This window comes from Rhincodon typus, unplaced genomic scaffold (assembly GCF_021869965.1).
Source record: "Rhincodon typus isolate 14 unplaced genomic scaffold, sRhiTyp1.1 hic_rhity00001053, whole genome shotgun sequence".
Classification (NCBI taxonomy): Eukaryota; Metazoa; Chordata; class Chondrichthyes; order Orectolobiformes; family Rhincodontidae; genus Rhincodon; species Rhincodon typus.
Genome location: NW_025966691.1, coordinates 1 through 21,969, shown reverse-complemented (window position 1 = coordinate 21,969; position 21,969 = coordinate 1). Strand labels below are relative to the sequence as shown.

General features: G+C 40.8%; 1 protein-coding gene across 1 annotated transcript in view; it reads left to right on the top strand.

Moving 5' to 3' along the window:
- LOC109914525 (adhesion G-protein coupled receptor G2-like) overlaps positions 1-21,270 on the top strand; it is a 24,193-nt gene extending 2,923 nt beyond the window's left edge. The window contains exons 3-13 of the mRNA XM_048592348.1: positions 1,803-1,920; positions 8,238-8,388; positions 11,059-11,187; positions 13,453-13,560; positions 13,659-13,704; positions 13,790-13,896; positions 15,276-15,400; positions 15,573-15,841; positions 17,068-17,167; positions 19,311-19,567; positions 21,029-21,270. Of these exons, the coding sequence (XP_048448305.1) occupies positions 1,803-1,920; positions 8,238-8,388; positions 11,059-11,187; positions 13,453-13,560; positions 13,659-13,704; positions 13,790-13,896; positions 15,276-15,400; positions 15,573-15,841; positions 17,068-17,167; positions 19,311-19,567; positions 21,029-21,117 (1,499 nt within the window). The 3' untranslated portion in view covers positions 21,118-21,270. The remainder of the gene's footprint in view (positions 1-1,802; positions 1,921-8,237; positions 8,389-11,058; positions 11,188-13,452; positions 13,561-13,658; positions 13,705-13,789; positions 13,897-15,275; positions 15,401-15,572; positions 15,842-17,067; positions 17,168-19,310; positions 19,568-21,028) is intronic.
- The last annotated feature ends 699 nt before the right edge of the window (positions 21,271-21,969 follow it).

Sequence of the window (21,969 nt, the reverse complement as noted above, 5' to 3'; positions counted from 1 at the left end):
CCCTTTGTCTGTAGGAAGTGGGAGGAATTGAAAGAGAAGTTGTTGAGGGTGAGGACGAGTTCGGCTAAGCGGATGAGGGTGTCAGTGGAGGGGGACTGGTCGGACATGCGGGACAGGAAGAAGCGGAGGGCCTTAAGGCCATCTGCATGGGGAATGCAGGTGTAGAGGGACTGGACGTCCATGGTAAAGATGAGGTGTTGGGGACCGGGGAATCCAAGCTTTGTTTAAAATTAAACCAGGCAGGTTGAATCTGATTGGTCCAGGCAGTGCCCTGAGAATTAAACCAGACAATGGTTATTATCTACTTTGCTGAGTTGAAATAGACACAATGTGTGCAGGTTTTCTTTTCTGCCTGCAAGAACCAGGATCCTGTGTATCTAGCTTCCAGTATGCGCATGTTTGCTACAGTGTGAGCCTGACTGACAATCTTAAGTTGGTTGTCAGCATAATTTTTAGCACACAGAATTATTTAGCAAAACTTGTTCAATGACAGATTCACAGTTAACGTTGTACACTGTGAACATAAGAACGTATGACATGGGAGCAGAAGTAAGCCTATCCTACTATTCAACAAGGTCATGATCTGACCCATGCCTATCTCCTCTTGAATGTCAGCTCATCATAGCCATTAACTCCTTGATATTTCTAAACTTTATTTAACGCCTTTTCCTAAATATTTCCAGTGATCTAGTCTCCACAAGTCTTCTGGTGTAGAGAATTTCAGACATTCACTACCCTCTGTGAGAATTTCAGTTTTAAATGAGTGTCCACTTATTCTCTAATTATGCCCCCTTGTTTGAGATTCCCTCACTCATGAAAACATCTTCTTAACATCAACACTGTTGAGCCCCCTCAGCATCTTATATGTTTCAATAAGATCGTCCTCCTTCTTCTAAACTCTGAGGAATAAATTCCAAACCTGTTTAGCTGTTATTGACAAATCAATTTATTTTTAAACACCATCTGCTAGCAACAAAGACCAAAATTCCATTTGCCTTCTTAATTACTTTCTGCATACTGGTCTTTTGTGTTTCATACACAAGAACACCCTTATCCCTTTTCAGTGCATTCTTTGGAATCTCTCTCCATTTAAATAATAATCTGCCTTTTGATTCATCCCACCAAAGTGCTTGACCGCACAGTTCCCTGCAGTAAACTCCATCTGTCAAGATTTTTGTCCATTTACTCAAACTATCTATAAGCCCTTGCCGGTTCCTTATGTCCCCATTGTAACATGCCTCCCATCCACTTTTGTATCTTCAGCAAAATGGACACATTTCACTCTGCCCCTTCTCCAAGTCATTAACATAAAGAGTAAATTACTGAGGCCCTAGGACTGACCCTTGTGGCACTCCATTAGTTACATCTTCCCAACCTACAAAAATCTCATCAATCCTGACTCTGTTTTAATCATGCTCAATTCTTGTTAATACAAGTGGACCTAGTAAATGATTATTCCAATATTTTTGAATATTTGCTAAGCTTGAATCATTGTAAGAGAATAGCAACATGATGGGATTATTATTAAATTATTTATAACAAGCTGGTTGATGCATCAGTTTGACACTCCTCTGCTTATATTTAATTGAAGTTTTCACTGAGACATTTGATTCAAAACTGGAAATTTCTCTCAGAGTCATTAACCAGTTAATTAAAGAGCCGAGAAAGAGATTCCACTCCTAAAATAAAACAAAGCTAATTTACTCCTTGACCATATTGTGGGTGCTTTCCAGGAAGGATTTCAAAGGATTCGAGCTGATTTGTATTGACCTGATCATTCTATCCTCTCCTTCTCCACTCAGGTCCGAATCAGAATTGTGATTCTTGGCAGCAATGGCTGAGTGAAAGTAAACAATGCACGCGTGCAGTTGAACTAGTGAACAAATTCATACGGAGATGCATCAACCAAACTCATGAGATGTAAATAATCATTCTTATAGAAATACAAAACACAATGAATTTCAAATATATGTGGAAGTTATGAACATTTTTAAAAGTTCTCCATTAGGCAAATAAGCCTGATGTTTTTCTGACCTTCCCCTCATTCCCAGCCTTTTGCTGAGCTGGGAACCACCTGACCTCCCTCTAATGTTATACAGTCAAATAGCTTTCCAGTTTTTCAGAACAAATAAGGTTTGTATTCCTTATTTTTCAACAGCTAATTTTTAAAATAATGTAAAAAGTAAAGACATTTCTTCCTTGATGTAAAATCTTAAACTGACAAGTATTTGTATTGAATTCCTGAAATGGTCATTAAAGTCACATACCTCCATTCAGTTTAATTGCATGTTCAGAGCCCAGCACTCCTCAGGGAAATGTTGAAAATGATATTTATTCCTGGAATGTAACTACCATACAGCGAACCATTGGCAGTTGTGAAACCAGCACGTCTAGTGTTTAAACCACTCTGTCTCTTGCCTAATGGTTTGATAGGGTTGCAGGATAATTAAAGAATGTAAATGAAAGAATATGTAAGCTTATTGATAAAGAACTGCACTTTAAACTCCATAAAAGAGAAAAAGGAACATATATCCCCTACAGAGCACAGTTGCACTGGGCACTCGTCTGTAATTATTTTCCCTTTAAGTGTGAATGTGCCTCAAATAATGTTTGTGCTGGTTGAAGTAAATTCACCACACCTACAGTAGAAATATAATCTTAATTTTAAAGTGTCAAGTTACTCCTGGCTTTCACAGGATATCTTCTCCCTGCCAGATCAGATTAATTTTCTGAAGTATACACAGTCAATGCTGGAGAAACTCAGCACATCTGACAGCATCTGTGAAGAGAGAAACCGAGCTAGCGTTTCGAGTGCATTATGACTCTTCTTCAGAGCTACAACTGCAGACCAGTGGAGAATAGTGTGAAAGCCCCAGCCACTTTTAAATTGCCCTGAGAAGAGACTTACGGGGCATTTGTATGTTGTCCCTCTTCCAGCTGGGGCAGCACCCTGTCTCCTTGTGTCGAAATGGTACCTGGATAAGGTCCCTTGCCACCCCCTGCACCAACCCTTTACCTTGCAGTTGGTGTCCAACACCAAACATGATAGCATGCGTGTCTAACAGTGTGTGCCAAACCTGGCTTTCCATGGCAGCCGCCAACTAGCCACACGTGTACCAGCGTACGAGGATGTAAACAGGGTTGGTGGAGTCCTCCAACCTTCTGAGCCAATTTGCTTGATTCTCTAACACCCATGACTGCTGCTCGCTCTGCTTGTGTATCTGTATGAATGGCCAACAATTCGGGCTCCTGCCTGGGGCTGAACAGGTGCCTGCTCCCTGCCAATCACCCAAGTGCCCGTGCCCAATGCTCAGCCAGTTGAGACAGTGATGTGCTGCCCACTCTAAAGTCACTAAAATAGCTGTCCAGGTGGCAGTCTCTGAGCTGGCAGAGAGTGAGGGAGGTGGTCTTGCCGGTGCTTCCTCTGAGGGATCTGTGGCTCCTTCCTCAGAGATGGAGGAGGAGATGCCCTGTGGGGCTGCCCTCTTGATGGCAGAGACTCTACAGGTGCCACTGGTGCCTGCAGGAGGCAAAAGAGAGTCTCAGTTCCAATTGGGGTTGTTGCCTGAAAAGGAGTATCAAACCTTTTAACCCAGGTATTCTTTCCTTATGTGACAGATAAAAGGAAGGGAACAGACTCAGAATTTAATTAAACAAACCCTTCTTTATTATAGCTCCTTAAGAACCAATACTCAATATAAAACATACATTCTTTGCAACATTTAATTCTTATTTCATCTAACAACTTCAGCTTTAAGTCACTTCATTTAAATTCACGTTACCTTACTTTACTTAATTCAAATTTAACCCTAACTCTTACATTAATTCTACAACTATGGCTTAAATTACATACAATCCCAATTTGAGTGAAGTGGCCAACTTTGTTCTCCATGTAGATCCCACCCCATGGTTCGTTATCTCGCCTCATGACATCTCTGAAAATTACCTCAGGGCACATGTTCTCAAATGTGGTCTGAAAGGCTTCTTCTGAGAAAATTTCTTTATTCTGTTAATTTATCTGAAAATGTGCCCCTTTCCAGAAAGATCTCTGGCACTCAGCCAATGAATTGATCAAAGCCTGATCACATTGTTCGATCCCAACCAATGGAGTTTACAGATAAACAACTCCCAAATGTTGTAAGCAGTGACATTCCATACTCCATATAAGATAATAATGGTGCCCATATGTCTAAAGGCCACCATGATACTTGCTTTACTTGATCAGCCCAGGAAACTGCAGGTCACAACAGGTCCTGGCTGCAGTTTTAAACTAGCTGGACCAAAATTCCCAGCATGCTTGATTGTAGCTCTTAAACAGCCTAGTAGTCTTTCTGCTGCTGGCCACCTGACCAAAGGGTAGAAGCTGCAAGTCAGGAGTACGTTCCCGGTGATGGTAGTGGGAGAGCAGCACTGCCATGGGCTGTGATTCTTACTTGGTTGTTGAGACACAGAGCTTTCGGCATCACCACATGACGTTCACGGTCCCCCCTGGCTCAGACAAGGAACCTCTCCTTGTAGAGGGGAGGAGAGAAATGTTGAGAACACCATCACCCAACTTGCCTCCCTACAGCCCTCCGGACTCAATATTGGGTTCAATAATTTTCGGGCCTAAACTCTCCCATGTCCCAGCCCCCCACCCCACACACCAGGCCTTTTTACCACATAGCCTGCCACTACACACCCCCTGTTGTTAGTCACTAACAGTCCCCATTAACAACTATTCACCTTCCCAGCCTGATCGTTAGCAACTGTCTTTCTCTCTCTTTGGGCTCTATCCTATCGTTTACTCCCTACCCCACCCACCTCCCTATTTTCTGAATATAAACTCACGTTTTCCCAGCCACCATCAGTTCTGAGGAAGGGTCACCAGACCTGAAACGTTAACTCTGTTTTTCCTTCACAGGTGCTGCCAGACCTGCTGAGCTTTTCCAGCAACTTTGGTTTTTGCCTCATTCAGCCTTTCTGTGGGACATGTGCTCCAGGAATGAGACGAAGGGAGATACCGAATGAGCTAAAAGAGACTGGCACAGCTTTTAGTGATGGTACAAGTGGGAAGTGGGTACAGTAGCAGAGATAGAATGAGTGTGAGACAGCAGAGAGAAAACAATAGTATTCACCCTGGGGGAGTGGAGCTGGCTTGTCCTCTGGACTGACGACATGACACAGATGGTGCTAGTGAATTTGGACCATGTTGACAGCATCTGATGCCATGGCTCCACTGCCAGTCCTGAGGGAAGATAGCAATAGTCCTCTGCACCAGCTCATCCTCCCTCCAAAATGCTGACACATTGTTAAAATCTGTTGGAAATGCTGATAAAGTGAATATCTCACTGAGATAAGCAAGTTTGAAAACCAAAATCACCACTTCCAACAAACTTTTCCAAAATACTTGCACCTTTTTAAAATCTCTTGTAGTTGTTATTAAAAATACATATCTCACTGAGATAAGAAATTTGGCTCACCAAAATCTCCATTTCTAGCAATGTTCTTAAACTCTGTTGCAGGTGTTACTAAAGTGCATATCTCGGTGAGATAAGCAGGTTTGCACACTACAATTATCATTTCAAGCAAACTTCTCAAATGCATGTTCAGAAAATGTGTCGCAGATAGTACTAAAGTGCATAGTTCAGTGACATAAGCAACTTGGCACATCAAAAACGTCATTTCTAGCAAAGTTGTTAAAATCTGTTGTACATATGACTAATGTGCATACCTGGGTGAGATAAGAAAGTTTGAGCACCAAAATCACCATTTCCAAAAAACTTATCCAAAATGCTGGCATATTCTTAAAATCTGTTGTCGATGATACAAAAGGGCCTATTGCATATCTTAAGAACGTGCCAGCATTTTGGAGAAGTTTACTGGAAATGGTGATTTTGCTTTTCAAACTTGCTTATCTCACCCAGGTATGCACTTTAGTCACATCTACAGCAGATTTTATGAACATGGCTAGAAATGGAGATTTTCAAGTGCCAAATTGCCTTTCTCAGTGAGTTATGCACTTTAGTAACATCTACAACACAGGTCAAGAAGTTTGACAGGATTGGAGATCTTGATGTGCAAAGTTGCTCATCCTCCAGGTCCTTGTCCACAAAGGATAGAGCTAACCTGCCTCTGTCCACCATCTCTGGAGCAATTCACCATGCAGGACGGCTCCAGACTGACTGCCCTTGACCCCGTGTCTGCTGTGTTTTAAATATAGCACTGGCACTGGGAACCCTGAGGTCCCTGCAGTGGATCCCTACTGCCACCTATAGTGAGAGAGGAGATAGGACAAAGTAGATGCCATAGAGATGTGGTGGATAGGTACTATTTGGTGCATTGTAGAAAATAGTGTGAACAAGTTCTTCCAGACAGAAACTGGTATTTAACTAAATTTCTGGTAAAATTCAGAATATTTACCATTTCTCTTCACAGATACTGCCCGGCCTGCTAGTCTTTCCAACTGTTTGTGTTTTGATTCCAGATTTCCAGAAACTGCAATATTTTGCTTTAGTAGGTAACAGAGAACAATATAACTAAGATTGCAGATGACACTAAATGAGAATGGACAGAAGATAGCATAAAGTTACAAAGAGACAGAGGCAGATTAATTGTTGAACAAAACTGACCAAGGAAGTTCGATGTGGTCAAGCTTGGGAGAGATTATCCATTTGGGACTGAGATGTCTGTTTGTTAAAGGTGGAGGTATGGATTTGAAGTGGAGATTGGCCATGAAGGGGTTAATGTTTCTATGTAAAAACCGAAAGAACGGCGGATGCTGTAAATCAGGAACAAAAACCAAAGTTGCTGGAAAAGCTCAGCAAGTCTGGCAGCATCTGTGAAGGGAAAAACAGAGTTCACGTTTCCGGTCTGGTGACCCTTCCTCAGAACTGTTTCTATGTTCCTGTATTGTATAAGAGATAGGAGTAAGAGTTGGCTGTTTAAATCTGCTCCACTGATCAGTCCTATCAAAACAGATCTTTTTCCTCAACTCCACCTTCTTTCACTCACCTCATATCCTTCAGCATCTATCCAACTCTATCGCAAATATTCCCAATAATTGAGCATACCCAGCTTGTTGGAGAAACAAATCCAAAACTAACAGCCATTTGAGTGAAGAGCTTCCTCCTCAGTCTTAACAGGCTAACCTGTTATTCTGAAATTGTCACCCTCCCTAACCACCCACTTTTCTTGGTTACAAAGTCTTCTGCTCCACCACCTCTAATGCCCTGGATATCTTTCTCAGCCTCTCTATTTTATAACTGATTATGAATAAACCTGCTGTAATGGTGTGCTTTTGTGGAATTAATCAGGTAGACATTATCTCAATCATCTCAAACATACAATTTTATAAAAGATTTAACAATGATATTTATAGATTTCTATATATGAAGGTAATTTAGTCCCTTTCCTGAATGACATTGGTGATAAACACCATTATCTGCAATCCTGCCAAATGCAGCGAGTATGCGGTGTCTTCTTACTTGGTGCAGTGTCATCCTGCATTTCGTGAAGCTTCTGTTCCTCCCTTCCCCTAGAATATTGCCACTGCAATTTGTAAAAATCTTGCATCTTGTTAAATAAATGAGCCTCCTGGGAGCTATCCTTTCCCTACTCTGGGCCTCAGAATGATACATTCCATCACTTTTACAGCTTTTTGTTATAGCTAATGACTGAATATGCCTGATGGGTCTGATAAAGTCACTCAGTGCCTCTGCACAAACTGTACTAACCCCACCAGATATCTCCTGGCCAATTGATTGGCATCATTGTGTTTTTTCATGTGACTGATGCATGTCATACAGGGAACACAATCATTGAGCATCGTCTGGCTGACGTTGAGCAAAACCAGGGAATTCTTTGGCCTAGAGCAGTGCTCAAGGCACTGGGCAGATCCCAGGGTGCTAACAGGAGCAAAGTGCAAGAATTTATTGTAATCAGGAATGCAGCCTCACATTTAGACCCGTTCCAAATGACCAAACTGGTCTAGTTACAGCTTGGGGAAGTGCTGTATTTGCACAGAAGACAAAGATCCCAATGAGCTGGCTGTACAGCCTCACCACAGGCTTCAGGCATCTCTCCTTCACCTCCTTCACCCAGACAGGCAGCTTGAGTGCAGTGTGGGCCTCAGAACAATGCACCCTGTAAAACTATTCATTCTGATGCAGCAAGTTATCACGAGCCCACTGTTACAGTGTTACAGTCCTCTATTACTGCCAGTGCAATAATATTCTTCCTTTGCCAACGTTTTGCAGGCCTTCAGTCATCTCAGTTTTGGAAAATCAACTACGATATGTAGATTGTAAAGGGGAAAGACAAGTTGTTGAAACAGAGAATGTAATATATTATATTCAACATATAGATGCTGAAAATTTCACAGGTCTACATTTCCCTAGTTCAGATATGGTAAGTGTGTTTGAAATTTTCTTTTGTTCCGGTTAGAGTTCTGCTGGCAGGATGAGTGGCTGTATTGAAATGTGCACACACATAACGTACACAATAAGAATGAGGGGGACCTCATTGAAAACTAACAGGACTAGACAAGATAAACACAGCAAGGACGTTCCTCATGATGACGGTGTCCAGAACCAGGGGTCACAGTCTAAGGATATGGGATAAGCCAGTTAGGACTAAAATGAGGAGAAATGTCTTCACCCAGAGGGTGGTGAGCCTGTGGAATTCACTACCACAGAAAGTGGTTAAGGCCAAAACAGTGAATGATTTCATGAAGGAGTTAGATATAGTTCCTAGGGCTGAAGGGATCAAAGCTTATATGAAGAAAGCAGAAACAGGGTACTGAGTTGGATGATCAGCCATGGTCATACTGAATAGCAGAGCTGGCTCGAAAGACTGAATAGTCTACTCCTGCTCCTATTTTCTATGTTTCTACAAACACACACGCGCACACACAACACAGTACACCCTCTACACACATACAGACACATTACACAAACACAACATACGTATGGAGCCAGTAGCACAATGGATAATGCACTTGACCACGGATCAGAAGATCATAGGTTCAAGTCTTGCCTGGCTCAAGTACAATTTGCAATTTCTTCACACTTCCAAACTAATCTTTAGGGTGGCTCAGTGGTTAGCACTGCTGCCTCACAGCACCAGGGACCCGGGTTCAATTCCACCCTTGGGTGACTGTCTGTGTGGAGTTTGCACATTCTCCCTGTGTCTGCGTGAGTTTCCTCCAGGTACTCCGGTTTCCTCCGACAGTCCATAGATGTGGAGGTTAGGTGGATTGGCCATGCTAAATTGCCTGTAGTGTTCAGGGGAATGGGTCTGGGTGGGATGTTCTGAGGGTCAGTGTGGACTTATTGGGCCAAAGGGCCTGTTTCCACACTGTAGGGGTTCTATGAAATGAAATTCTATGAAACAACAAAAATACATCCACTAAATATATGTTTACAAACAAAAGCACAGACAGACAGATATATACACACAGGCTCCATCACATGCACATATACACATACACACAAAAATATACCAATATACATACATGCATATGCACAGAAGCACGAACATATACACACAAGCACAAAGTCAAATGTACATATATGCACACGAATACACACTATATACAACACAACCATACGTACAAACACACAGGCTCCATCACATGCACATATACACTTACACAAAGACTTGATCACATGCACATATACACATACACACAAAAACATAACAATATACATACATGCATACCCATACATAAACATGCACACAAACACAACATACACAGCATAAACATACACACAGAAGCACGAACATATACACACAAGCAAAAAGTCAAACACATACGGAAAACAAGACATCTCATACACGCACACACACGCGCATGCAATACAAACACATTAAATATACAACTCACCACACACACAACACAACATACATATCAAACACCCTTATCGTACACAAAACACACAACATACCACACACACAATGCACACACCAGACATGTACAACACATAAAAACACAACATCCACAACAGAAGTACACACAACACACAGACACAAACACATAAACACACACGTGTGCACATAATACATGCATGCACACAAATACATGCACACATACCAATATACACAAACATACATACATGCACATACACCCCATTGTATATACACACAATCATGTGCACATAAACACCCGCAAGCACATACATTCACATATATACACAATCACATGCACACATATGCGCTGATATACACATAAACACACAGACTTACATAAAATCTCATGCACATAGACATATACACACTTACACATATATATGTACATATACCCACACAAGTCACAAGCACACACACAAACACATGCTTACAGCATATACACACAATGTCATGCATACCTATGTTTAAACATGTTTATACATACACACATGTGTATACGCAGTGATGTTGAGAATTGGCTTCTATTTTCTGGTTCCACTCTCATTTCCCCAATGGCCATGCTGGCCCCAGGCCCCTGTTACCATATTATGCTGTGGGAGATACTATGAGTGCTGATAAAGACCACTCACAGCAACTGTTAGAATTTCCAGTAAAAGTGAACAGTGTTTTTTTAAAGGAGAGAAGGAAATTGGATTTATTTGGCACTTTTCACTACCACTGGATGTCACAAACCATTTTGCAGCCAATGAAGTACTTTCTGGAGTGGAGACACTGTTGTAGAAAACTGGACAGTGAATGGATGCACAGCAACCTCCTACAAACAGCAATGTGACAATGACCAGATTACCTTTTCTTCAGTTGTTGATGGAAGGATAACTCCCGTGGTCTTCATCAAAATATTGCAATAAGATCCTGGTATATAACCAGGCTGGTAGAATATCCTATTAGTTTAATATCCTATCTGAAAGTCAGCCCCTCCAACAATGCAGACCCCCTCAGTACTGCACTGGTGTGTCAGCCTTAATTTTTATTCTCAAGTCCTAGAGTGGGACTTAAGGCCAAAGTGTTGAAACTGCTTCAGCATGTTACTCCTGCAAGGAAGAGGGAAATGTCATTAAAGATTCTTGTCAGTTAACCAAATTTATTATTTTTATTGAATGTAAAACCCAGGAGAATATCTCTGCCTTTGACCCAGCAACTAGAATCAGTCTGCCACCAACTCTCCTGGATGGCGTCAACATTGCAACGAACACAGTACAAATTAGAATATTATTATTCAGGGATGCAAGACTGTTCCAGGTAACTTTACTTTTCTAAGGGTATAATGAGCTGTTGGATTTTATCAAAAGGTAATAAGATAATGGAACAGTACTGGTAAAAATATCAATTATTATTTCACTTGCTGCATTTTACTCATAGAGTATTTTATCTGTGGAGATAGTTTCAGTTATTTTCGTGAATTATTTGAATAGTTATTGAACTTTTGCTGTGCTGAATTGATGCATTGACCATATATTTATTTGTGTTTTAGGCTCGTACATCATCTTTAGTGCTAAGACTTCCACAGTTGTACTGATTAACATGAGCAAAAAATAGCAGGGTGGGGGAGGAAACGGAATAAAATGATAATCTTTGCTTAAAGTTGTTACAAAGTTGTGTACAGTAAGTCGTGAATTGGAAGGCACAAAGCTAGAACTCGTTTGTAAAAATGATAAGGGAGAAGAGCGTACGGTTCCTTTAAGAGGTAAAGTGCTTTTCTAAGCTTAGAGATTTATACAGAAAAAGGATGTGTCTGTATGTAGTTGAAGATGTACAGCCAATTCTGAAATTGAAACGTGTCGATTGGCTGTGTGATTGGAAACCTTAGGCTTGCTTTGATGTTTTGGCAACTTGCTGGAATCAGCCAATTAATTTAAACCAAGCACTTAATGATTGAAAGCCAATTGAATTTAAACCTGATGATTTTGACAACCTTGGACCAATGCTATTGTAAGAAAATGGACATTGTCACCCAAGGTATATAAGGAGAAGGTTTTCGAAAATTGGTGTGAGAGAGAAACACCATCTGAAAAATAAGTATCTAGCTCTCACAAGAAATCGCTAAGTTCTCTAAGGAAGTGCTGTCTATCCATAAAAGGTACCATGGCACTTCTAGCTTAGAGTTTTCACAGAATATTTCACAGAGAAGACATCCCTGACAACTGGATGAGTGGAAGAAAGGCGTTTATGACTTGAGAAGAGCAGAAGAAAGGCATGTAGACTTTGAGAGACTAACTTTTAATTTATTTTCTTATTACTTAGGTTTATATAAGTGGGCATACGTTTATTGGAACAGCATACCAGTAGAATTTAGTTCAGTAAGGGAATAGTAAATAGTTAAGGGGGAATTGTTTGGTTTGGTAGTATTTCTGCTACTTTGTTCACTGTTAGTGTTAAATAAATAAATTGTTACCCGTTACTTATAAAGTGAATATCAGGGATTTTCTTTTATTTAACCACTCTTTTTAACAGATTATAAAGGCAAGGTGAGCTTCTCTGGGTGTTTTGGGTTTAATCATTAGAAGGGAACCTCTATTCCTGCCATAAGAGATTGGGGGCTTGGGTTTTGGTTTAATTATCAGAGGGATTCAACCTCCCCCTTTGTAACAAAATCATAATTGTCAAACATTTGTGCTTCAGGCTATTTCAGAGAGCCAGTAATATTCGTCATTTTGCAGTGCACCACACCACAGAACGTGTACCTGGTACAATTTGTGTGACAGTAAACACATATATCACCTTGTGGTACAGTGGTAACATCCCTACCTCTGAGCCAGGAGGCCCAAATTCAAATCCAACCTGCTCCAGAGCGGTGTAATAATATCTCTAAACAGGTTGATTAGAAAGCAACTACCTTTCCAATGGACGACAGGGAGTGACAGCTTCAAGTTTCCATCAGGTTCAGTCATTGCAACAATAACAGATTGCATTTACATAGCAACCTGCCGTGTAAAAAAAATTGTCCCACTGCTGCACAATAGCTGTATTCAACCAAAAAATAATCGAGTGTATCATTTCAAGCACCTACCATCCCTTCGTGTTCCTGCAGTTGGGAGTTTGATAAGGTACTGTCCATAAGGCTAGTTTATAAGACAAAAGCTCATGGTGTTGGAGGTAGCATATCAGCATGGATAGAAAATTGGTTAAATAATAGAAGACAGAGTTGGCACAAAAGCAGATATGTTCAGGACTTCAACCTGTAACTAGTGGAGTGGCCACAAGGATCAGTGTTTGGGCCACAATTATTTACAGTATAACAATGATGTGGATAAGGAAAATGAATGTCAATTGCCAAGTTTGCAGATGACACCAAAATGGATGGAAAGGCATCAATGTTCCTGTTTACTTTCAAGTAAACTTCCCAATCAATACTGCTTTGTCTTACAATATCGCACCCACACTTTGTACATTCGACTATAGCTAATGGAATCTATTTTCACCCAGAAATTGGGCTGCCATCCATTCTGTTTCTTCCTTTGCTTTTAACAAGAAATTCTGGTACAATCTATATGTATATCTTTGCAGGTTAAAAATCAAACTATTTTAAATAATGTGGTTGGAATTCAAATGGGGCACAGTACGTTTGATAATCTGACAGACCCTGTGATAATTGTGTTTAACAAATCATCACCGGTAAGGACATTTTTCACTTTTCATTATTCAGTTGATTAAAAGAAAATATTTACACGAAGGGTGGTAAAGATTTATTGATAATTTTTTATTCATGTTAGGTAAAGGTCACTCCAAAATGTGTCTTCTGGAAGTTAGAACAAAATGGTAATAAAGAAGGTCATTTTCTCAAATATTTTAATTACCCTGGAACCAAGGATTGACTTCTGAGTGATGTAACTTTCTGTTACAGGGAACACAGTTGAGGGTCACTGGAACAATTCCGGCTGCACAACAGAAAACACAGTCAATGAAGTCATCTGTAAATGTAATCACCTGACCTTCTTTGCTGTCTTGCTGGTAGGACCAATGTAATGCAATATTTTATATCTTTTGGCCTATTCCAGTGTAGCTTTGATCGATAACAATAACCCTTCATTGCACATAAAGATACAAAAACAGACAAGAAAGACCAAATGTTTTATTAAGATGGTCACACACTAACAGGCAGCAAGCTACTCAGCTTCAAACCCATTTCCCCCCTTCCTTTCCTCCAGCGTTATCTAATCTTTACAGGGAGGCAAGAGAAATTTAATCTGAGGGAGAAGCTTTGGTAAATTTCACTCTGATCCTGATAGGTCCATGAGACAGTTACAACTGGTGGCACAACCACTGTTAATCCACTCACTTTGGGTAGATCAAAATGTCTTTCACTCACCAAAGCTCATCCAGCTCCCTTTGGAATGGTTGTAGCAAATCTCACATTCCCCATGTGTGCTGGGGATTTCTTCCAGAGGTTCATGACTCTTGCGAAATGAATTCTTTCTGAGTATCTAACCCAAGTGTCTGTCTTTATGACCCATACTGATTCCCGCCCTCCCACATGTCATCTCCCATCCCCCAACACCGTCCTCACTGCCTGTCCTGTCAGGATTGTCAACATTAGGACTGGAAGTTTCATTGAATCGACTCATGTTCTGATGCCATAACTTTTCCGGAAGTGCAGTGAAAACCCATTTTATGTGCAGCAGTGGGATTTCTGCCCCAACCCATTACATTTATTGGCATAGAGTAGGAGTAGCTCTGAGCAAATTCCCAGTCCTCATCCTATCTCCTCAAAGCCAACACCTTTTCAAAGTGAGAAGGCCCAGCTTGCTCAGATATCCACGAGGCCTCAGATTAGGTGATAATAACATCGCTATCCTCAAAACCTCTTCCAGGGACTTGATTTCCCCTAACATCTGAGGGGACCAAACCTAAAACAGCCATCAAAATGTGGCCAGACCAAGACCTTGTACAGAGTATGGACAGACTTCTAGCTTAACATCGAATTGGTCCAGGCTGATACCACCATCTGAAGAGCCTCAGCAAGGCTCGTGTTAAACATGAGAGGGAAGGATGAGAAAACAATGTCGGTTTTGCCCAACGCTCCCAGAATGAGCTAAATCAGTAGCTGTGCAACAGGATAGTAGACATTAGCTAGCCCCCATTACTCTCCAGATGCTAAGTATCTGATATGGAGAATGTGGTTCTGGGGATTGAGAAGAGGCCAAGCAGCTCAGAACAGAAAAGAGAATTGTTTAGAATGTGCACATCACGGTGGCTGGTTTCTGACAGACCTGGCCTTAGATCAGGTATTACTGGGGCCTCTCACTGGGAGAAGAGCAGAGATCCTAGGGGAAACATAAGCAAGAGATTACCCAATACTCATATCAATGTTCTCCTTTTCTTTTATAAAGCAAATCGATGGGAACCCACCAGTGGATGAGAAGATATTGAAATCACTAACATATATCACCTGGATTGGTTGTGGTGTTTCTGGCATTTTCACAGTAATTACTTTAATCATCCACTTTATTCTCAGGTATGAACATCAATCATCAAAGTAGCCATTCTGAATGATCTTACTGTACAATCAAAATATACAAATGACTGAATAATTCACGACAGCAAGTGAATTAAACAAAGCTTAGAAGTCAATGTTTATCCACTTGCACTTTTTTCCCCTAAATGCTGTTTCTTTTCTCTTCATTCAGAAAAAGACAAAAAGAACCTTCCATCCAGATCCACGTGAATCTCTCTGCTGCCTTGTTTCTTCTCAACGTGAACTTCTTAATCAGCACAGCGGTCAGTTTCAGTAGCTCTGATGAGTTCTGTAAAGCCATTGCTGTCCTGCTGCATTACTCACTGCTTTGTAGCTTTACATGGATGGGAATTGAAGCATTTCACCTGTACCTTATGCTGATCAAGGTGTTCAACACTTACATTCGTTTTTACATGCTGAAACTCTGCCTTCTCGGTTGGGGTGAGTGTGAAGTAGTCTGTTGCTGACTTATTTGTAAATGCATGGTCTAATTCTCACTGCCTCATGCAGCAACAACATTTATTTCATTTTACACGAAAAAGAACTAAAGTATAAAATAGTTATTCTTTAGGGGTTCTTGCTGTCTCTGTCAAATAACAGGAAAAAATCTCTGTGAAATTTCAAGTGTGATTAAGGATCAAACTTGGTGAAGGTGGGAAGTGAACAGATTCAGACCCAGAGCAGAAAACGGAGAATAGAAGTGATTTTTGATAGTCCAGGTTTACTTCCGGCTGGTAATGAACACAGCATGAAACATCCTTGATATGTAGCCCTGAGACAGCAACGATCAGAAGAGGTCATCCCCTCTTGCGAGAGTGGAATTAATAGTGCTAATAGATAGAGTGTTTTTTGTGATTAATTGGAGAGATTTCTGAAGCAATAAACTATTTCGCTGATTGAAAGCTGCTTGTTAGGACTCTAAATTCAGTGCTGAAAGATCAAGGGTGAGGTACCCCAGAGTCATCACAGAGACTCGTGTCCTATTAGCCGAGCATGACCACACACAGCCCAGTGCTTTAAATAACAGCACAAGTTTCCTTCAGAGCGCTGCCACCTTCTTGTTGCCATAGCAGGAACTGAAGGATTCTGACAGCAGATTTCACTTTCCAATCTGTCACCACTCTCCATAACAGACCAGGCAGCTCATGTCTGACTGTACTCACATTACTCAGCAGAAAAACAGTCAGAGGCAGGGGTCAGCTCCATGCTAGGCAGGAGCCCCTACTGAATGTATAGTATCCAGCCCAGCACCTCCAAAGCAGCCTGGCAAAATCTGAAGTCTGAGTCTTAACGTCAGCGACCTCTTTGTTTGTCTGACACGCGAGTATACTGGAATCTACGGGGGAGTGAAATTCGTATATACCAGCTACTCAGCCAGTGCTCTGGAGTGAATTCAGTAGCTTGCCATACATTGTGTCAGTTTATGTTTTCTGTGAATTTGAAGAATATAACCAAGATTTTTCACATCAAGCCAAATAAAACAATAGTGAGACAAGGAAATAGGTCTCCAAAAGCAGTCTGAATAATTCTTCAGTAAATTTCAATGGAAAAGATGAGACACACTGAAACGTCAGCTGTTGATTCATTATGACATCATTTTGATCTGCTGGTACAAAGCAATTTCACTGCCAGTAACTCTCGGTAACTCTGCTCATATGTATTCCCAGGCTTCCCAGCTGCTGTAATTTTAATCGTCATTGCAATAAGCACAGACCATTATGGGCGGTATTCAATTCCTGTCAATGGGAATCACAACCCGACTGAGATGTAAGTTTTCGTACATCAGTTACTGAATGATAGAATAATGCAACACAGAGAAGGCCATTTGGCTCATCATCCCTGTGCCAGCTCTTTTGGTAAAGCTTTCCAATTAATCCTACTTTCCCACTCTTTCTCCATAGCCGTGCGGATACTGTCCCTTTCTGGTATTTATCCAATTCTCTTTTCAAAGTTACTGTCTGTTCCCAAGATCCTTTCAAATCACAACAATCCATTCTGTAAGAAATCGTTTCTTTCTGTTGATTTTGGTTGTTTTGCCAGCTAGAATGTTTATTGACCATTCTGCCTTGAGAAACAGTTTACCATTTATCAACGATAGTCTCCACCTATCTTCTCCTCTATCCATCTTTTATCCGCCTCCTCCTCTCTCCCTATTTATTTCAGAACCCCCTTCCCCTCCCCCATTTCTGAAGAAGGGTCTAGGCCCAAAACGTCAGCCTTCCTACTCCTCTGATGCTGTTTGGCCTGCTGTGTTCATCCAGCTCTACACCTTGTTATCTTAGATTCTCCAGGATCTGCAGTTCCTACTATCTCTGATACCATTTATCAACACTATCTTCAGCACCTCTACCCTATGTCCTCATTGGCTTCTCAGGCCCAGGGAAAACAACCCAAGTCTCTCCAGTCTCACTGTGTAACTGCAATCCCTCATCTCCAATACCATTCAAGAAAATCTCTTCAGCTCCATGGCCGCGATATCCTTCCTGAAGTCTGGTGCTCAGAGCTGAACCGAGAACTACAACTGGGCCTAATCCATTATATAAAGTTTCAATAATTTCCTTGCTTTTGTACTTCATTGTTGTCTTAATAGAATTATTTACTAGCAATTAAAAAAGGTATCTTTTTATCATTCTCTTTAATTTGATCTATCATTTGCAAAATGCAGTGCACAGACAGTCTCAACCCCCAAAGTCCCTTTACAATCACTCTCTTCACAATTGCAGTATGTTTACATCACCTCTCCTCATTCCTTTCCAGAAATTTCATCTGCCATATAACTGTCCATTTCACCAGTCTGTCTATGTATTCCTGAAGCCTGTTTCTTTCCTCCTTGCAGTTTACTGAATTTCAGAGGTTTATTTCAACTGCAAACCTTGAAACTGTGACAGATTGTATACAGATTTAGGTAATGAATATATTAAGAGGTGGCAAAATACTAACTTGTGAGGAACACCATTACTTGGGATAAAAATGCAATACTGTATTAATATTCCTCCAAGCTTGCCATAGTTGGGTGACCTCTAGCATGAGCACTCTCACTGCTGACATCCATCTTACAGCTAGTTCAAAAAACACACGGCCCAGAACGCAGTGCATTCTATAGAGGTCATAGTGTGGTGACAGAAGTGGAGCTACAATTAAGTGTTGACAGGTTGCATAGAGGCACAGCTACAAAAAGAGGAATGCAGGAATGTTCAGACTTACCAAACACCCCTGAAAAGGAACAAAGAAGCTGACTGCAGCCGAGACATTGGGTAAGACCCCGTGTTCTATCATGTTCTCTCCCAGCCCTGGTTGAAATGAAAGGTGAGCAAAGCAAAATTGGCAGCTTTTCTACTCGCAGTAGCAACAAGGTGATCTAATAATGAAGCTTTCAAAAATAAGGTTGTGGCCATGTGAAAACACCATACTCTTATCGAAAGGACAGATTATTCAGAGAGCCCAATGCAAAGACAAAAACAAAGATCTGCAGTTCCATATCATGGGCAGCAAGCAAAAGCCTCTCATCTCAGCTGGAGCAGGCCAGAATGGTAATCCTCAATGTGTCACAGCATATTAAACTGGAACAGATCCCAGAGAATTACAACAATATGTTTACAGAGTTAGGGTCACTGTGCTTCATGTGAGGGGTGAGGCTGGGAAAGACAGTCCTTCATCGTAACCATTGCCAGTGTGGGAATTGAACCCATGCTGTTATTATCATTTTGCATTGTAAACAATCCAGCCAGCCAACTGAGCTAGCTGACCCCAACTACCCCCACTGCTGACTCTCAGTGGCAGAAAGATAGATCAATTGAAATGTGCACTTCCCCATTTGGATGAATGTTACACCATCAACTCTTTCTGCACAAACTCTTCTTGGGATATTTTTATGGATCGTAATTAAAATATTTTTATGTCCTCTCAACAGGTGTTGGATAAAAAACAAGGCAGTGCATTACGTTACAAATGTTGCGTATTTTGCACTTGTGTTCCTGGGTAACTCTATCATGCTGCTAATTGCGTGTGTGAAGGTGTTCAGATTGAAAGGGAGAGATAGAAAGAGTGTATTCACTGTACTCGGGTTGACTTATCTACTGGGCATTACCTATGGCATAGCTTTCTTCTCACATGGACCTCAGAGTGAACCTGCAATGTACCTGTTCTGCATCCTGAACCCTCTCCAAGGTCAGTCAGATTGTTACTGGTACTGGATGTATTGACTAGACATATAAAGTTACAATATCAGGCATTAATTGATTTTGCTAAACTCTCACTTATTGACAGGCACTAGCATCTGTTAAAGAATTTAAAAATTAGAGCAAATGCAATTAATTGAGTTGGTGAAGTAACACATTATTGCAATTCTATATGATAGTTGGTACTAATCTGTATCTGTCATTTCCCCTCTTGTTAAGTGTTCAAACTCTGTAGTGATAGATGTGAAGTTGAAGTGTCATGATTCTGCACTGTGAGATTGTAAACTCGCAAAGCCTGGGCCAGTCTGGATAACTAAAGAATGTCATTGATGGATAGGACAGAGATATTCCTTAAGCCACAATTCTTAGTATGGAGATTAATAACTCATAACTGTGTGAACACTAAAATTAATCTACCAATTTAAATCCATTAATGGAATTAAATCCCTGGTGATAGGGCACCAAATTAACATTGGTCACCTTAAAAGTAATCATAAAGCTTTTGAATCATTCTAAAGAGACCACATATTTTTCATTTTTGCAACTATCAACTGAAACAGAAGTTGGACTGGTATAACTGGAGTGCCAGGAAAGATCTGCAACGTGAAAACCAAACGTTGCACATGGTTGACTTGTACAATACAATGTTGCTTTTTGGAAGCAATAGGAGGGAGAATTGGAGACTGGACAGCATCGAGACTCTTTTGAGTTAAGCAAATTCTGGCTGACAACAGCCCTCTGATTGGTTGAACCAAAAACAGCAGAAAGGATAAGAAACACCCAAAGCCTGCAGAGAGAAAGCGACCAGATCTCCATTCCTCTCCCTCCCTCCCCCCAGCTCTCTCTCCCTCTGTGGGAAAATGACAGAAAAAAAAACAAGTGAAAGGAAAGAAATCAAACAAGGGAAGACCTAAGTTCGTGTGATCAGCTATTGTTTTGAAGGATGACATCACCAAACAGACATCAGAGTATCATTACAAAATCAAACATGCTACGAGGAAAAGGATTTTCCACCTTGTACTGTAGACTTTTAATCTTCAGAATTTTGTTTACCTATTTTTCTTTTTCCATCCACGGTGTCCGTCTTAAACCATGTGTCTTTTGTCCATCTTAATTATATTGTGTGCGCATGGTTTGGTGGGTTTGAACGGGTATAGTTTTCCTTGGTCTTATTAAAGTTAAGTGTGTTACAAAAATAGTTACTTTTTGTTACAGGCGAAACCTGGTGGAATAGCAGTTAGTCAGGTAAATTTGTCATCCTGGTGGTTCCATTAGGATTATGTACATTGATATATTTTGTGATAACTTGTGGAACATTGAGGTACATTTCCCAGCATGCATCTCCCTAGTTAACTTGTGACATTATTAATGACCTAAAATCTACATACGAATGTTAACATGTTATATAAACACTGAAACCAGTTCCTAAAATAGTTTGTTTTGCTTGCAGGGCTTTTCATATTCCTGTGGTACTGCATGTTAATACGATTGCCCGGTAGCACGGTCAGTGAGACAAGTAAAAATACAATTCACGAATGAAGACAACTGAAATGTGCACCCATCTATTTCTAAATCGCTTACATCTTGCTTTGATTTAATTTCTAACCATATTTCAGTCTCACCTCTCACCGTAACTTGGATCTAACGCCTACATAGCACAAAAACTGTAGTGACTGCATATCCAGCTACAACCTTATGACATTTCTACACTGAGGTTTTTAGTGTGGTTCATTTGTACGATGAAAAGAGATATCATTGCTAGATCAGTCATCACTGACTTATGTTAGAATCATTATGATAAAATAATGGTCATATTAACTGACAATATTGAAGAATTCTGTTGATTAAAGCTTTGCTTGTTTTGTGCTACAGCTTGTATTTTTAATCACTGTATATTAAATGTAATCTATGTATGCTGGCTAATGCAAACATTTACATTGTTACCATTCAATCAGCAATCTAAAGTCCATTGACATATCAAAATAGATTGCATTTGAGATTTCAGTTGCAGTAAGGTAGTGCCATATCCTTGACATCATAAACTAGTTTCTTGTGTTCAATGGATGTTCAAGCTGACCTGATGTCACCTACGGGCCAAACCAAAAGAAGCTCTAATTATACAATCCCTACCATGTGGAAACAGGCCCTTCGGCCCAACAAGTCCACACCGGCCCTGAGAGCATCCCACCCAGACCCATCCCCCTATAACCCACCTAATCTACACATCCCTGAACACTACAGGCAATTTAGCATGGCCAATCCACCTAGCCTGCACAACTTTGGACTGTGGGAGGAAACTGGAGCACCCGGTGGAAACCCACGCAGACATGGGGAGAATGTGCAAACTCCACACAGAATCGAACCCAGGTCCCTGGTGCTGTGAGGCAGCAG